General features: G+C 47.4%; 1 protein-coding gene and 1 long non-coding RNA gene across 2 annotated transcripts; one reads left to right on the forward strand and one right to left on the reverse strand.

Moving 5' to 3' along the window:
• The first annotated feature begins 236 nt into the window (after positions 1–236).
• Positions 237–4883, forward strand: LOC140709201 (uncharacterized). The gene is made up of 3 exons (XR_012089604.1): positions 237–323; positions 842–953; positions 4784–4883. It is a non-coding gene; the product is annotated as an uncharacterized lncRNA (long non-coding RNA).
• A 6474-nt stretch (positions 4884–11357) lies between these two features.
• Positions 11358–22604, reverse strand: LOC140709202 (ral-GDS-related protein-like). Its single transcript, XM_073007131.1, is given in 14 exon segments — positions 11358–11459; positions 11999–12120; positions 12474–12497; positions 13084–13158; positions 13638–13712; positions 15274–15343; positions 15843–15946; positions 16319–16534; positions 17303–17619; positions 17760–17953; positions 19330–19502; positions 21853–21867; positions 21869–22012; positions 22464–22604. Coding segments are annotated over 14 exon segments (1710 nt in total). The 3' UTR covers positions 11358–11419.
• Positions 22605–23179: the final 575 nt, after the last annotated feature.

Below are 23179 nucleotides of genomic sequence, written 5' to 3' on the forward strand. Positions count from 1 at the left end.
TTCAAGGAACATCCAAGTGGTTTCTTTAGTGTGCCTACTAGTTTACCATATCCCACCAGCTGTGGAGACAAGTTCCTTCTCTGAAAATCTATGATTTTTTTGTCTTTTAATATTTTTCAATTGTTTTCTTATAGTATCCATTGCATGTAGAGTGAGATGGAATCTGAGTGTGTGTTTGATTTTTGTGTGTGTGTAAATGGTACTTGATAAGTTATTGTGAATTTGTTTTTAATTTATGTAGGACTGGGTGGAGGACCTGAAGACATGAGATTTATGCACAGGTCAAAGAGAAGATTCCCACCATTGCTGATGCACACAAAAGCGTAAGTGAAAAACACACTCAGATTTCATCTCATTCTGGTTAGAATGAATACTACCAACATTTGATGGCAGTTTGTTTCTATAGAGTATACATTATACCCACACACACACAATCCAAGGTGCAAAGGACATTTTGAGATATCTGTATGTAGCATCATGATGAAATCACTGTATCTGGCATGTCTGTGATCTTCCATCATTATTTTTTCTCTGTTGAGAGAATACTCAGAACCGTATTTTCCAGCTGATTTTTCAAAAATTTTTCTAGATTCTCTTGACCCTAGTCACCTAGTCAGCCTGCTGTGCAATAGAACACCAGAATGGATTCCTCGTATCTGAGCGTCACTCTGTACCCGATACCAATCCCTGCCCAGGCTTCCTGCTCTCCCCAGCCTCTAGTGACCCCTGCTGGAAGTTCTGCTTCTGGGAGACAATGTTTTGTGGATTCCATATGCCTGATGTCATGCAGTGTGGGTCTCTCCCTGGCAGACTCGTTTCATTTCACCTAATTGTCTTCCAGGTTTCTCCAAGTGGTTGCAGATGACATGATTTCCTGAAGTGTTACAGCTGATGTGTGTTTCCTTGTGTACATGTACTGTGGTTCCTTTATCCCTTCATCTGTGGATAGACAGGTAAGTTGATTCCGCATCTTGGCTATTGTGACTAGGGCTTCAGGACACATGAAAAGGCAGATAACACAGGGATTTCATTTTCTCTAAACGTGTACCCAGTGGTGGGATTGTTAGCTGGAGTGGCAGTTGTACTTTTACCTTCTTTTTTTTTTTTAAAAAAAAAAAAAAGATGGAGTCTTGCTCTTGTCACCTAAGCTGGAGTCCTGTGGCGCGATTTCAGCTCAATGCAAGCTCCGCTTCCTGCATTCAAGCGATTCTCCCACTTCAGCCTCCCGAGTGGCTGGGAATACAGGCACCTACCACCACGCCTAGCCAATTTTTGTATTTTTAGTACAGATGGGATTTCACTATATTGGTTAGGCTGGTCTCGAACTCCTGACCTCAGGTGATCCACCTTTCTCGGCCTCCCAAAGTGCTGAGATGACAGGTGTGAGCCACTGTGCCCGGCCTACCTTTTGCTTTTTTAAGGAACTTCCAAAAGTTTTTGTAGTGTGTACAGTGATTTTCATTGCATAAAGAGTGTAGAAGATTTTTTTCTCCTGCAAGTCTTTTGAGTTTTGTCTTTTGTAATACTCATTCTAGGTGGAATTAGATGGTAACTGAGTATGGTTTTGATTCACGTTTTTGTGAGAATTAGTGATATTGAGGAACTGTCACCTGTGAGTCAATTTCCTGCCTTCTTTTCACTCAGGTCTATTTAGATCCTTTTATCTTGGATATTTGTTGTTGTTGTTGTTTTTCACTTAGTCATATCAGTTTATTGTACGTGTTAGATAACAACCTCTTTCAGGGTTAGGATTTTTTATCGTTTCTCCCAGTCTTTAGGGTTCCTTTTTTTTGTTTCACTGTTTCCTTTTCCCTGTAGAATTTGTAAAGTGTCCCTAGTCTCATATGGTTATAGTTACATATGTTAGCAGTGATTTTTGTGTTCAACACCGCGTTTCCACGAAACACACACACACACACGGAGCCAAGCCTTGCATTGTCTATGGGTGTAGTTTCTCTACTTTTGTTTTTGTTTTTTTTTTTAGTGTTATGATGCTTTTTTACCTTTTGCAGCCTGTTTGCATAGATACAGGGTTTCCTAAAATATACACCCACTCTGTTTTCTTATAGGACCTTTACAGTTTCAAGACTGAGTTTAGGTCTTTAATTCATTTTGTGTTGATTTTGTGTATCGTGCATTGTAAGGGTCGTATTTCAGTGTTTTTCCTGTGGATATTCAGTTTTCTCAAAATCAATAATTGAACCAGACTCTCCCTTTCACATTATATCTTTTTGGGGTTTTGGAAAATGTGTTCCCCACATATCATGTTGGATAGAGTATTTGTCTGCCTCATTCTGTCACTTAGGTTCTCGTTTTGTGTTTGTGACAGTCATGGATTTTTTGGATAACTACAGATTGTTTTTTCATGCGTTATTTTCTTTGGTTCTAACCTTAGATTTTTCTTTCCTTTTTCGTTTTTTTTTTTTTTTTTTTTTTGAGGCGGAGTCTTGCTCTGTCGCCCGGGCTGGACTGCAGTGGCTGGATCTCAGCTCACTGCAAACTCCACCTCCTGGGTTTACGCCATTCTCCTGCCTCAGCCTCCCGAGTAGCTGGGACTACAGGCGCCCGCCACCTCGCCTGGCTAGTTTTTTGTATTTTTTAGTAGAGACGGGGTTTCACCGTGTTAGCCAGGATGGTCTCGATCTCCTGACCTCGTGATCCGCCCGTCTTGGCCTCCCAAAGTGCTGCAATTACAGGCTTGAGCCACTGCGCCCGGCCGGATTTTTCTTTTAATGCTTTTTACTCTTATTGTAGTTTAAAAGGCATATATACAAGTTAGTTACATCTGTTGATTGCATGACATTGAAACTTGAGGTCCCAAGAACCCCGTAACCCAGGCAGTGAGCAGACGGCCCACAGGGTGGGTCTTCAGCGCATGCTCCCTCTCTGTTTTTTGATTGGTCTGGTGGTCATTCCAGGTGTCTGTTGTTCTCTCCTTTATGTTTGAGTCCATTCAAAGTTTAACTCCCATTTATAAGTGAGAACATGTGGCGTTTGGTTTTCTGTTTGGGTCTTAGTTCACTTATGACACTGGCCTGCAGTTTCCACCTTCTGTTCTCAGGTGATTCTCCCATCCGAGCCTCCAGATTAGATAGGACTACAGGTGCCCGCCACCACATCCTGCTAACTTTTTTATTATTGTAGAGATAGGATTTCACTATTTTGCCCAGGCTGGTCTCAAATTCTCAACTGAAGCGATCCACCTCCCTCGGCTTCCCAAAGTGCTAGAATTACAGGTGTGAGCCGCTGTGCCGGTCTCTCATGCACTGTTGATGGCTAGGTAGATTCCATGTCTTTGACATTGTGAATAATACTGCCATGAACATATGAGTGTCTGTGTCTTTCGGATAGAAGGATTGATTTTCCTTTGGGTAGATGCACACGAGACGGCTTTCTGGGTGAGATGGTAGGTCTGTTTTCAGCTCTTTGAGAAGTCCCCGATCTGCTTTCAACGGTGTCTGTACTAGTTTTCATCCCCTCCCCTCCCCCAAAAGCGTACCAGCGTTTCATTTCCTTGGCTGCCTCGCCAGCATATGTTCCTTGTCTGTGTAGTCCTCAGCATTGTGACCTCCGTGTGATGGCATCTTGTCATGCTTTTGATTGGCAGCTCTCTGGTAGTGAGTTTGAGCGTGTTTTCCTATTTGTTGGTTGCTTGTACATTGAGTTTTGCAAAGTGTGTGTTCACGTTTCTTGCCCGTTTATTAATGGGATATTCCCTTCTTGACTTGTTGAAGGGCCTTGTAGATTCTGAATATTAGACGTTGTTCAGATGCACAGTTTGGGACCTTGTTCTCCCATTCTGTACACTGTATTCTGTTGGTAATTTCTTTTGCTGTGCAGCAGCTCATTCAGGTATTCGGTCTGACTTGCCAATTTCTGTTTTTGTTGCCGTTACTCTTCAGGACTTAGCCATCTAAATTCTTTGCCAAAGCCTATGTGGAGAAGGATATTTCACAAGTTTTCTCATTAGATTTTAATAGTTTGAGTTTTTCCATTTAAATCTTCCATTCATCTTGAGTTCCTGTTTGTGTCTGGTGAGAGGTAGGAGCATAGTGTTATTCTTCTGCACATGGCTAGCCACTTATTTCAGCACTGTTGATTGAATAGGGTGTCCTTTTGCCTTTGCTTACTTTGGTGGATCCTATGTTAGATCAGATAGTTTTTAGCGTGTGGTTTTACTTCTTGGTCCTCCGTTGTGTTCCACTGCTCTGTGTGGAAGCAGGTCCCTAGCTTTTCCGTGAAATTTGAAATCAGGAAGTGTGATGTGTCCGATGTAGTCTGGATGTCTCAGGATTGCAGAGGATGAAACTCAGGGCGCTTCATGTTCCCACATGAATATTAGCATCACCTGTTTCTATTTCTTTCAACAAATGTGTTGCCTAGTAAAGGAACAATACAATGGGAGGATAAAGTGGGGCGTTATGGTCGATGCATACATTGTGGAATGATGAAATCGGGGTCCTTAGCGTTTCTGTTACCTTTTCCCATTGTTTATTCTTTTACGGTGAGAACCTTCAGTATTCTCCTGTCAAGCTGCTTTGAAAGTGATGTGCCGATACTGTTAACCCTGGTCACCCTGCACTGGAGTAGAAAAACAGACTTTTCTTCCTCTCATTTTCCCCGTTACAGTCCCTGCCCATTACCCCACTTTTCCCCCTATCTCTACAAACTAATATTGTGCTCATCAGGTCTTTGAGATAGTTTCTCAGATTCTGCATGTGTGAGATGACTTAAAGTTTGTTTCTCTCCCCATCGCTCATTTAATTTACCATAACTCCTCCAGGTGCAACCGTGTGGTTCCCCACGATAGGATTTCATTGTGGTTTTCTGTGTGAAGAGTATCCCGGTGTGTACATGTGGAGCAGCTTCTTTCTCCCTTTGTCTGTGGATAACCAGGTAGGTTGATGCTTACACTGGCTCTTGGGAACAGTGCTGGAATCCACATGGGTGGGTAGATCTATCTTTGGTGTCCTGATTTCAATGGCTTTGAGTGTATTCCTAGTAGTAGAATTGATGGTTGAAATGGTAGCTGGAGTCTTTTAAGGTTTGGAGGAACCTCCAAGTGGTTTCTGTAGCGTGTGTGCTAGTTTACCTTCTCACGAACTGTGGAGAAGAGTGTCTCTCTCTGTCTCTGGAAATACACCAACATTTCCCTTTCTTTTGATTTTTTTTTTCTCTTTATTTTAATACTCATTCCAATTAGAATGAGATGGTATCTAAATGTGGTTTTGATTTACATTTTGCTTGTGGTTAGTGATGTTTGCCAAGTTATTGTGAACTTGTTTCAATTTGACATGTAAGACTGGGCAAAGGACCTGAAGACCTGAGATGGATGCACAGGTAAAAGATTCTGACTCAACATTACTGATCCTCATGAGAAGTCAATCAAAACCACACTCAGAAAGCATCTCTCTCTGGTGAGAATGAATGCTACCAAAATGGGACAACAGTTTCATTGCTATAGAGTATGTGTGTATAACCAGCGGGTGGAAGGGACAATTTGGTCTGTGTAAACATAGCATCATAATGAAGTTGCAGTGTCTGGCACCTCTGTGAGCTCCAGACTTATGATTTCTCTGTGGAGAGAATATTCACAACTGAACTTTGTAGCTGTTTTGAAAATTGTGGTTTTCTGTTCTTGCCTTTTGGCATAATGGCGTACGGCTCTGTCCAGGTTTCTGGTAAGGGCATGGATTTGTTTTTATGGCTGTGTAGTGTTCTGTGGTGTGTATGTACCACATTTCCTTTCTCTGATCCACTGCTGATGGGCACCGAGGCTGATTCCATGTCTTTACCATTGTGAGTAGTACTGCCGTGAACATGGGAGTGCATGTGTGTTTTGGATGGAAGGATTTTCCTTCCGGTAGATCCTTAGGAGTGTGATTCCAGTGCTGGATGGTAGTTCTCTCTTAATTTCTTTGAGAAATGTCCACACTGCTCTCCAGGGTGTCTGAACTAGTTTGCATTTCCCCCTACAGTGGACCTGCATTTCTTTGCTCATGTGCCCCACCAGCCTCTGTTATTGTGGACTGTGTGTCATAATTGCCATTCTGACCAGTGTGAGATGGTATCTCAGTATGTTTCTGATTTGCATTTCTCTGATAATTAGTGAGATCCAGCATGTTTTCATTCTCATTGGTTACTGGTACAGCTTCTTTTAAGTGTGTGTTCATGTCCCTTGCCCATTTATAAGTTGGATTTTTTTTTCCTGGTTTTATTTGTTTAAGGTCTTTACGATAAATCCTGGATATTAGACGTTTTTCAGATGCATAGTTGGGGAATATGTTCCCTCATTCTATAGGCTGTATGTTGGCTCTGTGGTTGTTTCTTGTACAGCAGCTCTTTTGTGTATTAGGTCCCACTTATCAGTAATTGCTTTTTTTGCCATTGCTTTTGGGGACTTGACATACAAATGCTTTGCCAAAGCCTCTGTCGAGAAGGGTATTTGCTAGATTCTTGTGCAGGATTTTTTTATAGTTTCAGGTCTTGGATTTTTATGTATTTATGTATTTATTTACAGACTGAGTCTCGCTGTATCATACAGGCTGGAATGCAATGGAGCAATCTTGGCTCACTGCACCCTCTACCTTCCGGGGTCAAGTGATTCTTCTGCCTCAGTCTCCCGAGTAGTTGGGAGTACAGGCACACACCACCATGCCCGGCTAAGTTTTGCTTTTTTAGTAGAGACACGGTTTCACCATGTCGGCCAGGCTGGTCTCGAACTCCCCAACCTCAAGTCATCTGCTCGCTTTGGCCTCCCAGAGTGCTTGGATTCAAGGCATGAGCCACTGCGCCCAGCCCAGGATTTTGCATTTCAATCTTTGATTCAATTTGAGTTGCTTTTTGTACATGGTGAGACATGGGCCCAGTGTTATTTCTTCTGCATCTAGGTAGCCACTGATCCCAACACCACTTAGTGGTAGGGAGTCCTTTCTCCATTGCTTATTTTTGTTGATTTTTTTTCAAGTATGATGATTTCAGGTGTGCACATTTTATCTGGGTCTTCTAATCTGTTCCACTGTTCTGTGGAAGCGGGCGCTCAGCTTTTTAGTGAAAATGCCAACCCATTACATTGTCTATGGGTGTTTTCTTAAGAGTGCTTCCTTTGTTTCAATTTTTAAAAAACACCTTTAGCAGCCTATGTGCATGGATTTCTTTCTGAAAATACATGTGCTTCTTATGTTTTCTTGTAGGAGTTTTGTGGTTTCAGAATTTTTAGGCCTTTAACGTATTTTGCATTGATTTTTGTGTTGCATGACACAAGGGTCCTAGTTTAGCGTTTTGTTTGTGAATATTCAGTCTACTCAAAATCATTTATTGAACAAGCTCTCTTTTGCCCGTTGTGTCTCTTTGGTGTTCTTTTGAAAAATGTGTTCACTATATGTAAATTGGGGGTTATTTGGTTTACTCATACTGTCCACTTTCTTAGTTTATGCCAATAAATGATTGTTCCGATAATTATAAAAGTTTGTGTTTTTCATTCATTATTTTAGGTTTTAAGTTTGTATTTTTTAACTAATTTCTACATTTATTATAGACTAAAGGGTACAAAGGCAGATTACTTACTGCCTTTGGTATATTGCATGACACTGAGACTGGGGTCCCAGAGACCTTATCACGCCGGGAGTGGTTATACCCATCGGGTAGATCTTTAGCCCATACCTCGTCCCTTCTTCCTTTTTCATCTGCTAGTCATCATTCATGAGTGTCTGTTGTTTTCACTTTTACGGTCGGGTGTATTCAGTGTTAGCTCCACCTTAGAAGTGAGAACATGTGGTATTTGGTGTTCTGTGTTTTCCTTCTTTGCCTTTAGATAATGGCCTCCAGCTCCTTTCATGTTGCTGCCAAGGATGTGATTTCTTTTTTTTTTTTTTTTTTTTTAACGGCTGCCTAGTTTTTCATGGTATATCTGTACCAAATTTTCCCTTTCTGATCCACTGTTCATGGGTGCCTAGGTTGATTTCACGTATTTACCATTGTTAATAGTGCCGCCAAGACCATTTGTGTGCATGTATGTTTTGGACAAAAGGATTTATTTTCCTTTGTGTATACCCCAGTGGTGGGCTTCCTGTGTCAGATGGTAGTTGTGGTTTAAGTTCTTTGAGCAATCTCTGAAATGCTTTCCGTGGTGTCTGAACTACTTTGCATTTTCACCATAAGCGGACCTGTGTCCCCTTTCTCTGCTGCCTCGCCAGTGTCGTTTTTATTTTCTTAACTGTGTAATCGCTATTCTGACTAGGGTGCGATATATCGCATTGTGCTTTTGATTTGTATTTCTCCGATAATTAGGTTCAACATATTTTCAAATTTTGGGTTGCTTGTATATCATCTTTCAAGAAGTGTGTGCTTACATCCATTGCCTATTAATTATTTGGGGAGTTTTGCTAATTGATTTGTGTGAGGTCTTTAAGGTAGATTCTGGACATTAGAACCTTGGTCAGGTGCATACTTTGGGAACATTTTCTCTCATCCTGTATGTCGTCTGTCTACTCTGTTGGTAATTTCTTGTGTTGTGTGGTGGCTCTTTAGTGTATTAGGTCCCACATGTCGATTATTGCTTTTGTTGCAGGGTCATGTGGGGTCTTAGACGTATAAATGCTTTGTCAAAGCTGATGTCGAAGGGTATTTCCTGGGGTCTCTTGTAGGCTTTTTGTACTTTGAGGTCTTCCATTTATATCCTTCATTCATCTGAGTGAACTTTGGTACATGGTGAGAAGTAGAGGCTCGCCGTATGCAGAAGATATCGGGAGTTCTTTTCCCATTACTTATTGTATATTTCATCCAGAATCAGGTGGTATGAAGTGTGTGAGTTTATTATGCCAGTTCTCTGTTCTCTTCCACTCATCCATGTGGAAGCAGGTCCCTAGAGTTTGAGTGAAATTTCAAATCAGAGTGTGATGCATCCAGTGTAATTTGGATTTCTCAGAATTGCTTTGGAAATACAGGGCATTTCCTGGTCTCACATGAACTTCAGCATTGTTTCTTTCTATGTCCTTAAGAACAATTTGTTCTATAGTAAAAGTATACAATTAAAGAGTAGAGTGGGACATTTTGATCTATGCATATATACCTTGTGTAATGATGAAAGCAAGGCATTAACTGTCTCTGTTACCTTGTGTAGTTATTATTCATTAGCTCTCTGTGGTTGCAATATTCAGAGTCCTTCTTTTCAGCCTTTTTTTGAAAATATGGTGGGATACTGTTAAGTCTAGACACCCTGCTGTGGAGTAGAACAGCTGAATTTATTCCTGTCATCTGAGTGTAACATTGTATCCACTTCCCAGTTCCTGCTGGGATTCCTCATCCCACAGCCTCCCTTCACCACTGTGGAACTTTCTATATCTAGGAGATAAAGTCATTTAGAGAGAAAGCTGATTTCATTCTCACATGCATGAAATCATGCCGTGTTTGGCTTTCTCTGCCTGACTCGTTTCATTGAAGGTCATGTCCTCCAGGTTTCTGCATGTTGCTGCAGATGACATGGTTTCGTGAATTTCTATGGCCGAAGAGGATTCCATTGTGTACTGCAGTTTCTTTATCCCTTCATCTGTGCATGAACAGGTAGGTTGATTGGATACCTTCGCTATTGTGCATAGTGCTTCAGTCGCCATAGGAAGGCCGATATCTCTTCAACATAACAGATTCCATGTGCTTTCTGTGTATAACTGGCGGTGGGATTGCTAGGTGAATGGGTAGTTGTAACGTCAAATGTTATTTAAGGCACCTTCAACTGCTTTGCTTCGTGTGTATAATAATGTACATTCCCAGAAAAAGTGTATGAAAGTGTCTTTTTCTGCATTTCTACGTTGGCCTCTGCCTGTGAACGTATGGGTTGTGTTTTGTTTTGTTTTGTTTTGTTTTTGGTAAGTTTCATTCTAATTAAAGTGAGAGGTATTTGAGTGTGGTTTGTACTTAGACATTTGTGTGAGGATTAGTGAAGTTGAGCAGCTTCTCTTTGACCTGTCATTGAATTTCGTGTTTTCTTTTCAGATGTGCCTGTTCAGGTTCTTTGCCCAGTTTTAGCTTGGGTATTTGGTTTTGTTCATTTTCCCAGTTAGAGTAGTGTTAGTTTCTCATATGTTAGATTAACAACCACTTTCACAGATGTGATTCTGCTGAACTTTCTTTCAATCTGTAGGATGCCTTCTTTTTAATAGTTCATTGTTTCTCTTCCCCATGTGGTAGCTCTAAAATGATGTATAGTCTCATGTGTTTGTATTCACATTTGTTAGCAGTGATTTTATTGTTCCATCCAAAAAGAACAAAAAATAAGAAAAAGTATTGCCAAATCAATTACATGGTCAAAGATTTCTTGCCATAGATAATTTTTGCTTTTGTTTTCTTTCCTTTTTGTAAACTGCATGCAGAGATACAAGTTTTGCTGAGATACAGACTCTCACTTTTCTTACAGGAGCTTTGCGGCTCCAGGATTGGGTTTAGGTGTTTATTTGGTGTTGATTTAGAGGTATGATATTGCAGACCCTGAAATGTTGACTTCTTTGTCTTGTTTTTGTCTGATATGGCACAATGGGGTTTGTGTTCAAATTAAGCTCTGGGACATCCTTTTGATACTGGGTTCAAATGATTCTCTCCTTCCTTGATGCTCACTTAGGGGAGAAGTGTCAGAAAGTCTGGGAAGATCCATAGTGGAAAAAGTTTATCTGTATTTTGTGGAGACTGATGGCCAGCTCTCTTCAGCCCAGGACTTCTGCAGAAGGCCAGCCCTACTGCTTGCTTAAATACCTCCCATCTCCAGCCTGTCAGTAAATATTTAAGTGATTCATTAAATATTCAAACCTTAAGAAAGTAGAGTACCCCAGTGGAAGTTGAATTTAACTAGAATTTAAGTTTGAGAGTAGCTGGTCAGTAGAACAAGTGTGGTAGATTGGGTGACATATTATGGTTTTTAAGGGTTTTTGGGTTTTTTTGTTTTCCTTAAACAGAGTTAACAATAATCAATTTGAATAAAAAGGGAAAACATGAAATGTTTGGCATGTGTAATGTGAACGCTGTTCTATGACTTGTTTAGCCATAGCCTCAATTTGACATACTAGACTATGAATCCTGAAGACTGGTATACAGTTACTGCACTGGCTGAACTTTTCTCATGCCAACAACTATAGAACATTTTGAATAGTGTTTTAAAATTTTATTTTAATGAAAGTTAAGAAAAAAACCCTTACGTATACACTAAAGAAAATAACCATAAAATGATCTCCCCCTGACTCGCAAAAGTCCCATGGCCTGATCCGGGCCAGCAGGAGCAGCTTGTGTTGAGGAGCAGGGGCCAGATGCAGCTGAGCTGCCAGCCACCTAGATGTGGTTCCCTGGTGTCACGGTCTGGGGTGAAGGATGGTGCAGAGCCGGTGTTCTGGGCAGCATCCTGGTGGGGTCCCAGCCACTGCAGGATGTTGCCAGCCTACTGGAATTCGGGCTCCAGCTGGCAGGACAGCTTGTAGCTGCAGGAGAGAGAGGTAGCTGTGAGGCCACCATGAGCCACGCATCAAGTCCCCACTCAGTGACTGCCCAGCTGGAATCCTGGGTCCCCAGTGGTCCCCATGCAACAGGGCTTGATGCTGGTCATGGAGTCATGGTCATAGGCTCTCTGTAGCTGGCCACAGGAGAGCCTCCTCTAGGCCACGTGGGGTGGCTGACACCTGTAATGTCAATACTGTGGGAGGCTGAGTGGGGTGGATTGTTTGAGGCCAGGAATTTGAGACCAGCCTGGATAACATCGTGAAACCCCATCTGTACCAGAACAACAGCAGCAGAACAGCAGGACATGGTGTCTGCACAGGCTGTACCGTGTCCTGGGACATGGTGTACCGCAGCAGTCCCAGCTGCTTGAGAGGCTGAGGAAGGCCTTGAGCCCAGGAGGCAGACATTGCATTGAGCAAAGATGGTGACACTGCAGTGCAGCCTGGGCAACAGAGCCAAACCTTGTTAAAATAAAATGGAGAGCCTTCTCCCACCCTCTGCCCATCCGCTAGGCCCTCACCTCTCCTTGTCACTGAGCTGCTCCATTCTTGGGAAATAGGTGACAAATTTATCCAAAGGCTGAAGTCTGTAATTCATGGCAGCCACTTGGAGCAGCTGCATTTCCTGCAGAACTCGGACCTCCTAGAGACAGACGAGAGGTTGCTGACAGGGCCTGGGGGGAAGATGCTGAGGGGGGGGCTTTGGTAGGCAGGGAGAAGGGGCTGGTCCCTAGGGCAGTTTTCTGAAGGGGCCCTATGTAGTCCCCAGCCTGCTCTCAGAGTTGGATGTAAACATCCCCTCCTGCAGAAATTGGTCTTTGATCCAGTGCCTTTCCCAATTTCTACATGAGGATAGATCTCTTCCTGCTGTGTGTGTCAAACCCTCCCAGTAACTTTCTAAGATGTAGAGGACGGAGCCAGGGAGTGTCCTGCCCAGGGTGGACTGTGAGGTCCACATCCCCACCCTCCTCTAATGTGAATGTCCCAGCTGCTCACCTTCCTCCTCTTGTTGCTGTTGCCCTGGAAGGCAGACAGAGTCCATCAGAAAGGTCCCTGGCCCTCAACCAGCCCCACCCCACCCTTCCCATGCTGCATTACTGCCAGGGCCACCAGGGTCAGGGGATGTGCACTTGACAGGATTTGAATATGCCTCAGACTCCATGCTCTAGAGCAGGGAGCATGGGAGCTGAGGCTCAGGGACACTCTGCCCCAACCCTGTCTGATGACAGGGAAACTGAGGTCTGTTACAGAAAAAAAGCACTCAGTGACCTTGGAACTGCCTGCCCTTGGAGAGGCTCAATTTCACTCTCCAATTACGGGTTACCCTAGGGAGTCGCTGAGTCCAGTTCAGCCCACACCTCAGCAGCGTTGCAGTCAGGCAGCTCTGCAGCTTCACCACTCAGGGATAGGGACTGGTGGCTGCCGTGGAGCCTCCATCTCACAGAGGTGATGAGATGGGCCTGACACCCCCACCCACAGGAGCAGCTGTGAGGATCTTAGGAGAGCAGGTTTGCCAAGGGCTGAGATCTAAGGGCTCAGTCCAGGCCCCTCTCCTCCCAAGTCTCAGGTTCCTGGTTCCCAACCAACCTGCCCCAGGCTCACTCACATCCAGATCATCCGGGATGGCCGAATCCAACCTCTGTAACACAGTCAGAAAATCCCCCAGGAAGGAGACCACTCCCTGTGCCAAGGAGGGTTGGGGAAGTGGTGATGAGTATTGTCCATCATATGGCTGCCCACTGTCCTGTCCCATGAAATCCCATCAGCCCCTGTCTTCCAGAACCCCCTTCCCTAGGTCTCCCAGATGGAGCAACCAGAGACCCTCAGCTGCCTTTCCCTATTCTCTGCCTCCTCTATCCCAGATTACCTCCAAGTCTAGGAAGCACTCCTAGTTATTAAAATCCCACTCTATGGTGGGATTTTAACAATTCACAGGGGCATGTGGTCCCAACCTTACCCTTCCCCACATCCACTCTGAGTCCAGCTTTCCCATACCCTTGCTCTGGTCTCTTGAATGGAGATTTTCCAGGCCCAGTGTCCACAGGAGGACAGGGCTGGGTGGAAGCCCCCACTGTCTTGATATGGAGGCCTCCAGCTGGTGGGGAAGGGAGCCCTGTCCTGTGATCCCCTGCGGCCCCTCCATGAATAAGGCTCGCTCACCTTCTTTTGCCTCTGCAATCTCATCTGGTCTCTCTGGGGGTTCCTCTCCTGGGTGGCCACCTTAAAGCTCCCCGCCTGCCAGGTGTCAGGGACAGGGACAGTGAGGCTCTCCTCCCCTCCCCAAGTTACACTCCAGCCACCCCACACTTGGATCCCCAGGGACTGGCGTGAGTCGCCTGGCACGGTGCTGATACCACTGGCCCAGCTCCACACTCCTGTGTATGTCACCCAGTCAGGCAGCTGGGCCTGCCTGAGACTGTTTCCTCTTCTGTAAAGAGCGATGAAAACCACAGCTACCTCACAGGGCCTCCTGAGTACTGTTTCCTATTCCTGTTGCCATTGTTCTCATCCTCATCCCTCTGAGGAAGAACCAGGCATGAGCACCCTCAAATTGCTTTCTTTTCTTGAACCTCGTTTCTATCCTGTGAGGGCTGCACTACAGGCTCAGCATCCCTTCAGTTTCCAGAAGAACAAACAGAGGCCCAGAGCGGGCAGTGACTCCCCAGGGACCCAAAAGAGAGGGCGCCTCCTCCCCGTCATGGAGGCTGTGTCTCGGCTGCCTTCACCCAGTATCTCAGCACCACCACCCATCAGGGTCGTGTTCTCTGGAGTCTCTTGAGTGTCTAGGTCTGCAACCAGGCACAGTCATGATGGGAAAGGGACAGGGCGTTTTAGGAGACCTGGTTAAATGGCATCTGCCTATCTGAGCCCCGCTGGAGTCTGTGACACACAAACTGCATTTGGACCATGCCAAAGATTTTGCCTCGCCATTGATCCCTCAGGGGACTTCCATGCACAGAACTCTCTCTTCCTCTACTCAGGATGTGGCCTCCTGTGTCCCCATCTCTGACTGACATGGCAGGGTTTTCCAGAATCCTGGGTGGGGTGACAAGTTGCCTTCTCATTTGCATGGAGGATTCTGCGATCTGGTCAGGGAGGATCCCCTAGGAATGCATGGATCCCCCAGATACTTGTCATGAGCATGTGTCACTGCTCACTGGTGAGAATCCTGTGACATGACCGTTTTCAGATGTCTGCAAAGGGCAGAGCAGGGAGCCCCAGCAAACACATACATCTGTCCCGAGTATGCCCATTGGTACCCAAAGCTGGGCGGTCCACTGGACTCCCTGGCACATGAACTTCCTCTGCTGTTGTTCCCCCTCTCCCCCAGTGTGGGCAGATGCCCCCTGCCCATGGAGGTGCGCTGCAGACAGAAGCAGCAGCAGAGGCCTGGCTTTCTCAGGAATTGCCGGCCAGTTTGTGGAAGGAAGTAAGTCCCACCTACCATGACCACCCCCAGCCTGGCGGAAGCTCCATGCCAGCAGCATGGATCAGCATGGGAGCCAGAGCCCTGCTAATGCTGCAACTCATCACCCCTGCTCAGCAGCCCAGCAGCCATTGCCACATCCCATTTCCAGGGCCTCCTGCCCCCGTGCCCCCACGTGCCCATGGACCCTCACACCTCTCTTCCTGTTGGCCCAAGGTAGGCATGGAGGGAATTTTTCAAGTCCACTTTTAGTAGGTAAGTCAAAACAAAACAAAATAACTACTGCACACTAGCTCCAATGACCTTCCAAACTCACTCTTTTCTCTGACCCTTAAACACTTGTCCAGCATCTCCAAGACTCCACTGTACCTTGATCAGCAGGTCCCTCTTCACTGCAGTGTCTTTTTTGCAGAGTTGTTTTAGATATTTTGTGCTTTTGCTATAGACAGAGGAAAGAAAGAAGGGTAGATTTGGGAAACACTGGGGAGATTTGTGAGTTCCAATCCAATCCCTTTTGTTTGAAAATCCAGAGAATCCCAACTTCCTGGGTGAGAGTTTCCAGTGGGGTCCTCTGATGACAAGGGCTCCAGAGGAACAGGGTGGGAGTTTTCATGCTCCTCGCCTGGGCCCTGTCTCCACTTCACGTGAGCCACTGTGTGTTTACAGTTAGCTTTTATTTGGACACAGTTCCACTGCTGGATACAAACACCTGAAAGTCTCCAGTTGGCTCTAGTCTGTTCCTGGTGGTTAAAAAACCGTAGTCCCGAGTTGGAAATCCTTGCCTAGAAGTCCAGGGCAGCTTAGTGACCACACCCACCAGTCCATCCCTGCCTTGTGTCCCTGGACTCCAAGAACCTTTCAGAGTCGTTGAGGGCATGTGGGGAGACATACAGGTCCCTAGGTCAACCCGGTGCTCCCATGGAGAGAGTCCTCCTCACCTGGACACCACTGCCCATGTCTTGTGTAGCCGATGTATTGGGTTGCTGCACAGTGCGGAGATGATGGCGTGCACCGTGGAGAAGTTGTTGAGGCTTAGGCACTCCTGAAGAGGGAAGAGTGAGCTATGAGGTCCATGGGTGGAGCCTGGCCCACTTCAGCCTCAGCCCCCTCTGCTGAGATCTCCCCTCCTGGACGAAGCAGACGCCCGGGAACCCTTCGGAGGGCACACCTGTGGCCGAGTGAATGTCACTCATCTAGGAGGATTTTAGTTCAACCCAAGGAAGAACCCAGGTCAGAAGTGAGCAAATACCACTGGGCCATGGGAGTCAAGGTCAGTGAACCTCCGGCAACAACCTCCTAGGGAATGTGCAGGGCTCAGGCTAGAGATACAGAAGCCAATCCTGAAAGCCCATGGAGGAGAAGAGCCAGTTCCCCTTTTTCAAAGAGGGAAGCCTCAGGCCCAACCATGGCTTACCCTGGCCACCTTGATCCAGTGCTCCACCACCCTGGCCCTGTCCTGGGCCCTCATGCTGTGGTCCCCGAGGCAGGAGGTGGTGACACAGTTCTTGAGCCTGTTGAAGTGTGCGACGGTGGCACGAACTGTGGGTGCCACGTGCTCGTTCCCCTTCTTAGCTCGTTGGCCCCAGATGGAGCCCAGACATTCGTAGAGCTCCACCTTCTTGAACAGATCCTTTGGGGGAGAATGAGAGTGTCACGGACACAGCACACCCCAGCTCAGGGTCACCCATAGTCCCAGGCAGGGACTGAGCTCACAGTCATCCATGGTCTCTGGCAGGAACCGAGCTGGAGCTCAGAAAGCTTTAAAATGGGCTCCAGAAGTGTGGGAGTCCCTGGGTTTGATTTTCTGCCCACCGAGGGCCCTGAATGCATCATGGCCCAGAACCCAATGAGAGTGGGAAGAGAGAGTGACATTTTCTCCCAAGCCATCTGCACTCCAAGGACTAAAAGGTGGCTCAGGCCTGTCCGTCCTGAGACCTTGTCTTCCTCCCATCACAGTCAGCCCTCTTCTCCTTCTCTCCATGCCGGTGCACTTTCCTTGTGGCAGCTGCAACTATGGGCTCTGCTTGGGTGTCTGCCATAGAATCTAGTATGCATCAAGTACCTAATAAGCACTGAGGGTCGTGAGGCTCCTGAGCAGCTGGGTGAGTGACCCATGGCCCTGCCTGCCCCTCAGTGATCACCTGCCCTGTCCTGCTTTCTGTCCATCCCCTGTCATTCAGTCTGCACAGTCACTCTGTGCAGCTGGCACGGGCAATGTCCCATCTCTGCTGTCCCCATGCAGACAGGGAAGGCTTGTGGGTGAAGAATCTCATCCAGATCCCATGGTTGGTAAGAAGTGGGGCTGAAATTAGACCCGGGCCATTGGCCGCCCCTCGGGGAGAGGCTGGTCTGAGACAGGTGGTGCCAGAGGCACAGCCTGCAAAGCCCAGCTGCTCACCACATCCATGAGGGTCAGCTGCTCTGCCAGCAGCCTGGGAGGGAAGGTCGTGATGTCAGGCATCTCCTCATGGTGTTGGTTCTTTACAGTCCCAGAACAGGGACAGGGGGACTCTGGGGCTGACTGTGGCCCCAGCAGTATCCCTGGAGAGGGCCCTTCCCCTGGTGCTGGTGCTGGTGGTGAATGTAGATATCCTTGTGCATCCAGGATTGCACGTGACTCTGGCTCCAGAGCAGGCCCCAAGTCCGCCAGCAGTGGTGGTGCTGGCTCCAGGGCCAGCATTGTTAATGGGTGTTGCCCAGGAAGTGGAGCAGGATCTGGAAAAGGAGAAAAGGTCACCCCACCAGTCACTTTTCACTGGACTTTCCAAGCACAGAAATGACCGGATGGAATTTAAGGGAGTTGTAGCCCCAAACCACCACCCCTGGAAAGTCTTCCAGACTGCAAACCTCCTCACCATCTGACTTGGCCTCGTTGGGCTCTGGAAGCACCAACTGGCCTAGGACAAGTTCCTGGTGGTCCTCCAAGCCCAGTCCAGGCCAGGCGAAGTTCCTGAAGGCCAGCTTTATCCGGAAAGATGACCGTTGCGGGGGCTGATAGCAAACTGAAGTGTTTTCAGGGGGCCAGGTGAACAAAATGGAGGTGGTGGTGCTGGTGATGGAGTGGACAGCTGAGTCAGAGGCCTGGCCTTCTCCCACACAACCCTCCAGGGCACCCTTGTGTGGTTCTGGGTCCCTGGCCTCTTGCTGCCTGTGTAGAGGACAGCCCCACCCTACCCCAAGCCATCAGTGCTGTCCTGGAAGGGGCAGACCTGGCCACGCAGCAGGGCTGTACAGACCCTTTTGCGCCCCGGCGTCCCACTCACATTCTCTTCCTAAGACCCTGGAGCACAGCACTGTGCACCTGGGCACTCAAGACTGCAGCTTCAGGCTGATTTGTAAGCAGGTTGCTCATCAGAGCTCCAGCTCTGGTTCCCCTGGTCCTGGGGTTAGGAGGGTAAGGGCAGATGTCGGGTGGAGGAGGACAGGGACAGCTGGGAAGCCACGGTGCTGGGGATGGTTCTCTCAGTGGCCAGCTGTGAACACAGCCTCTCCTCTGCTTTGCAGGGAACCTAAGTCTCCATTTACAGAATTCACTGTATGCCTTTTGCGGAGGAAGTCCCCAGATGTCAGCCTTCTCGTGGGAATTAGAAGTATGAACCCCAGGACTCCTTTAGTGTCTCCCCAGCCAGAGTCCACATCTTTTCCCCCATGTTTTGTGGGTGAAAAGGCCCTTCAGAACCCTAAATCCACCGAGTTTATACTTGTTGCTGGGCTCTGTCATTCTAGTCAGAATCTGGGAGGATGCCACCATACGTAGAGGAGGCCATGAGGGTTTCCCCTCTAACATTCTGTAGATACAACCTGTTTATTCTGTCTCCTGTGAGCGCCCTCTCTGAGTAGAATCAAGTCCAGGGATTGTCATCTGCTTTGTTTATGAAATTATGCCAAGCCACAAGAAGAACGATGCACAAATGAGGTGTTTTGTATGTATGTGTTGAATGAGTGAACCCCAACCATTGGAGAGCCCCAGTGAGCCTCTCCAGATGTCTGAGTGGGCCTGTGCTTGCTTTTTCAGCACCCAGGTACCCCTCTTCTGTCTGCATCAAAAAGGGAGATCAGCCAGAAAGAATCTCAGACATCCTTTACCAATTCCATCGTAGACTTGCTTTCTATGTGCTTTTCCAAACGGCGAGAGATATGGGCCATTAAGGCAGAATACTGAGAGCTACTTCAGTGAGGGGGAAGAGAAAAGTAATAAACATGAATCACAGCACCTCCAGCAGATATCCAGAGTTTTAGGCTCTAGGGACTCCTTTTTTTTGCCGTGTCTTAGATCATTCAGTCCCTACAAGAACCCTGTGAGGTTCATCTTCTCACTACTCCTTGTTCCAGAGGAGCCAGCCGAGCCTCTGAGAGGTGCATCTTCAAGACACAGCCAGTAGGGGACAGAGGCACCTCTGTGCCTTGGAGGGGATGGGCACTCACCTTCTAACCAGGAGTTCCAAAAAGTGTGGCACGGTGATAAAGTCCCAGGAGGGGCCCAGGCAGGTGGCATAGGAGGAGATGGGTTTAGTTATCAAGGCTGGAACCAGGGAGTCCAACAGCTTCTCCCTTGTGCTGGGCTGGAAAGTTGGTGTCCTGCAGATCTCATTTTCATACTAGGGGGAAAAGGAGGGACATGGGAGTCAGTGGTAACACCGTGAACCACCAGAGGATCAGGATCTGGAAGTCACACCAAGAAGCATCAACCCGGCCGGGCTCGGTGGCTCAAGCCTGTAATCCCAGCACTTTGGGAGGCCGAGACCGGCGGATCACAAGGTCAGGAGATCGAGACCATCCTGGCTAGCACGGTGAAACCCCGTCTCTACTAAAACATACAAAAAAAAAAAAAAACCAAAAACTAACCGGGCGAGGTGGCAGCACCTATAGTCCCAGCTACTCAGGAGGCTGAGGCAGAAGAATGGCGTAAACCCGGGAGGCGGAGCTTGCAGTGAGCTGAAATCTGGCCACTGCACTCCAGCCTGGGTGACAGAGCGAGACTCCGTCTCAAAAAAAAAAAAAAAAAAAAAAAAAAAGGCATCAACCCTTCAAGGATTTGTGCATGTGGAGAACCTGGATACCCATAGTGAAAAGGGTTCTAGGCTTTCAAAGTAAAATTGCATGTGAGGATGGAGAATGATAAATGATTCTTGCTTTTAAGGCATTGTCATGGTGTTTGTTAGCTGTGGGGCAATGGCACCCTGTGGATCAGCAGCCTGCATGAAGAGCATCATCCCTGCAATCCTCACAAATCACCCTCATGGTAGAGAAGAGACACAGGCTTTTGGATTTCACATGGCTGCTGAACAGCACCTGGGTCAGAAGGGAGCACCTTCCACAGGGAGGACTGCATGAAATTCCCTCTAGGCCACCTGAGGCTCCACCTCTGATATGGAGGGGAAGGGCCTGGGGAGGCCTGGTCCTCTCTTCATTTTAGCAGCAGGGCACAGGACAAGACGCTCTAGTAGAAGAACCTTTTGACTTAAAGGGATAGGATTGTTTTTTGTTCTTTCAACATGAATGTGAGTCTGGAGAAACAGCTATGGCCATCCCAGCCCTGGGCAAGGGGAAAATGCCGGAAAACTCCAGGGTGGGAGGGAGCACATCCCAAGGCCCAGGATCTGCCAGACAACTGGGGAAGAGAAAACGCAGGCAGGTATTGAAGCCGTGAAAGGTTATGCAAATGTATGTTTGAAACTGGAAATGAAACAAGGTGATTTTCTCTGCCACACGAACAGCAGATTGGCAAAACGTTAAAGCATCTTAGTATTCAGGGGAGGCTGCGTTCAGAGAAGCAGCTACCTTCAGAGGCTACTGGTGACTGTGTGACCAGCTGGAGCCCTTTTGGACAGTCAACTGGCTAGAGATGTTGAAACTTGATGACTGCACATCCTTTCACCCAGATATCCCTTTCCCGGGTGTGTGTCTTCCGCAGGGGATTTGTCTATTTTATGGGTTGAATTGTGTCCCCTCCCCCAAATGTAAACGTTTCTATTCTCAACCCCAAAGACTCAGAATGTGACTGTGTCTGGACACAGAGTTCTCCAAGAGGTAATTCAGGTGAAGTGAGTTCATTAGTGTGGCCCCTAATTTAATATGCCTAGGGTTCTTACAAGGAGAGGTGGTGAGCGCACAGAGACGTTGAAGAGAAGACCCTGTGCTGACCGAGATAGAAATCAGCCATCTCCAAGGCAAGGAGAGAGGCCCAGAGAAACCACCCCAGGCTGACAGCTTGACGTTGGACTTCCAGTCTCCAGAATTGTGAGGAACCAGATTTCTGTGGTTAAGCCCATCAGTCAGCGTGGCATGTTATGGCAGCCCGGGCAAACTGCTCCAGCCTATTAGGACACACATAGGATTATGCTCCCAGCAGAACAGCTGCCTAGAAAGGGAATTTTATCATGACAGGCTCCACCAGCATTGAGAGGCTGACCCCTGTGGAACATGGCCTCCCTTAAGGAATATTACAGTGAGATGCAAGGGTACAGCTCCTGCCTGATTGACCTGCAGGGATGAGTTCTGTGAGATGGCACTTTAAAGACAAATGCGTAGAGTAGCTTCACCTTCTGTTGCTGTAGTCAGTGTCCCCCCACCCTTGTTTGTGTAAAAGTTCTGTATTTTAAGTCCTGGAGGAGGTCTGGCAGGGCAGCAGAGCTGCCTGTTACCCGAGATACACTTAGGGTGGGCAGTTAAAATGATAACAGTATGAGTATGTTGCTATTGTTACCATTATACTCAATTCTTGTGGCAACATGCTGAGATACATCTGGCATAGTATAAAGTAAAAACAGAAGGATTTTCTCTGATCTTCCTCTGATAGTTGAGAGGGACTTTGCCTGTAACCAAGTTGTCACTGGAGACTGATGGCAGCTAGATTGCTTTGGGATAGGACCGTGAGTTACTAAAGTGGGAAAGTCCTAGGACAGAGCTTAGGGAGTCCCCATGTTCGTGTTTGAGTCTTCGGCCCACCCTGGTTTTCTGGAGTTCCTGTCTGTGGAGACCCTTCTGTGCCCCGTCTCACTCCAGACCAGCACTGGCCGTTGTTGGTGGCATGGTGCACCTGTCCTTTAACGAAGTTGGAGAAATGGAATCCATCCAGCAGCTCCTGCTTGATCCACTGTGTGGAGCTCTACAAAGAGAGTGCCCGAGAGCCGGGCCAAGAGGTGTCAGTGGCCTGTCTGGTTGACCCCACAATAGGATACCCCCATTAGAACTTCTCCTTTCCCCCCGCTTCCCCAACAAGATTTGCCACATAGGAGCATCTGCATAGACCTCCAGCCAGAGAAGGTTGAGGTCTCTGGTAGATGACAGCTTGGGTAGATGACATGAGGTCTTGGGTTTCAGATCTGAGTAGACAAAGTGTGTCCTCAACGCTTACCTTCCCATCCTGCCAGGCATGGTCTGGGCTGTGAACCTGACATACCTACCAGGCTCCAAACGCCTGACGACCAACCTGCTCCTGTCCAAGGAGGGCCCCTCATCTCCTGTTTTCCCCATACACATGGGGAGGGGCTCGGCACTGCCCTGACGGGCAGAGCTGAGGCCTGGCCTGGACGGGCCTGCCCTGGGCCCTGTGTTACCTGTGGGTGCCTTCTGGCAAAGGGCCAGAGGCGTCGAGGGTGAGGGTTGAACCAATGTCTATATTCTTGAGAAAGACTCTCATTTTGGCCTCTCCTGCGACGAGGAGGTCGGCAGCACATCAGGACACAGCAGGAGAACATGTTGTTCTCCGGAGTGTCGCCCACCAAATGAACTGGAAATGGGGCTGTGTGTATAATATGGGTGCCTAGTTACCAGAATTCTAAGTTCTGTTGGGGATCTGTCAGCAAGGAAGTGAGGTCACATCTTGTAGGTTCCATCCTGTAAGCTCCTTCTTTCCATGAGACCTACTCACAGGTCCCTCTGGGTTTCTGATCGCTCACCCTCCCCGTCAATTCGTTACCTTTCACCATTAAGCAAAAGTGTGCCTCTTCAGCACCTTGGGAAGAGAAGACTGGAATATAACCATTCTCCCAGGTTTGAGGAGACAGTGCTGGGTCAAGAGCAGCCTTTTATCATAGCAGTTGTGAGACCCTAGAGAACTCCTTTGGTGTTTTGGGGCCTCCTCAGCTTGAACAGTGGAGATTGTGCTAGCATCTCCTTCCTAGGGAACTCATGAGGTGTATTTGAGATAAATCTTAAAAACTCATGGTGTGGTGTTCCCTATAGATTTTGTACACCCTGCAAGATGGAAGAACTACAAGAAGGGGTGAGAGGTAGCATGGAATACAACTCCAGTGGGCCTGGGGTCCACAGT

The sequence above is a fragment of the Chlorocebus sabaeus genome, chromosome 19, assembly GCF_047675955.1.
Source record: "Chlorocebus sabaeus isolate Y175 chromosome 19, mChlSab1.0.hap1, whole genome shotgun sequence".
Lineage (NCBI taxonomy): Eukaryota > Metazoa > Chordata > Mammalia > Primates > Cercopithecidae > Chlorocebus > Chlorocebus sabaeus.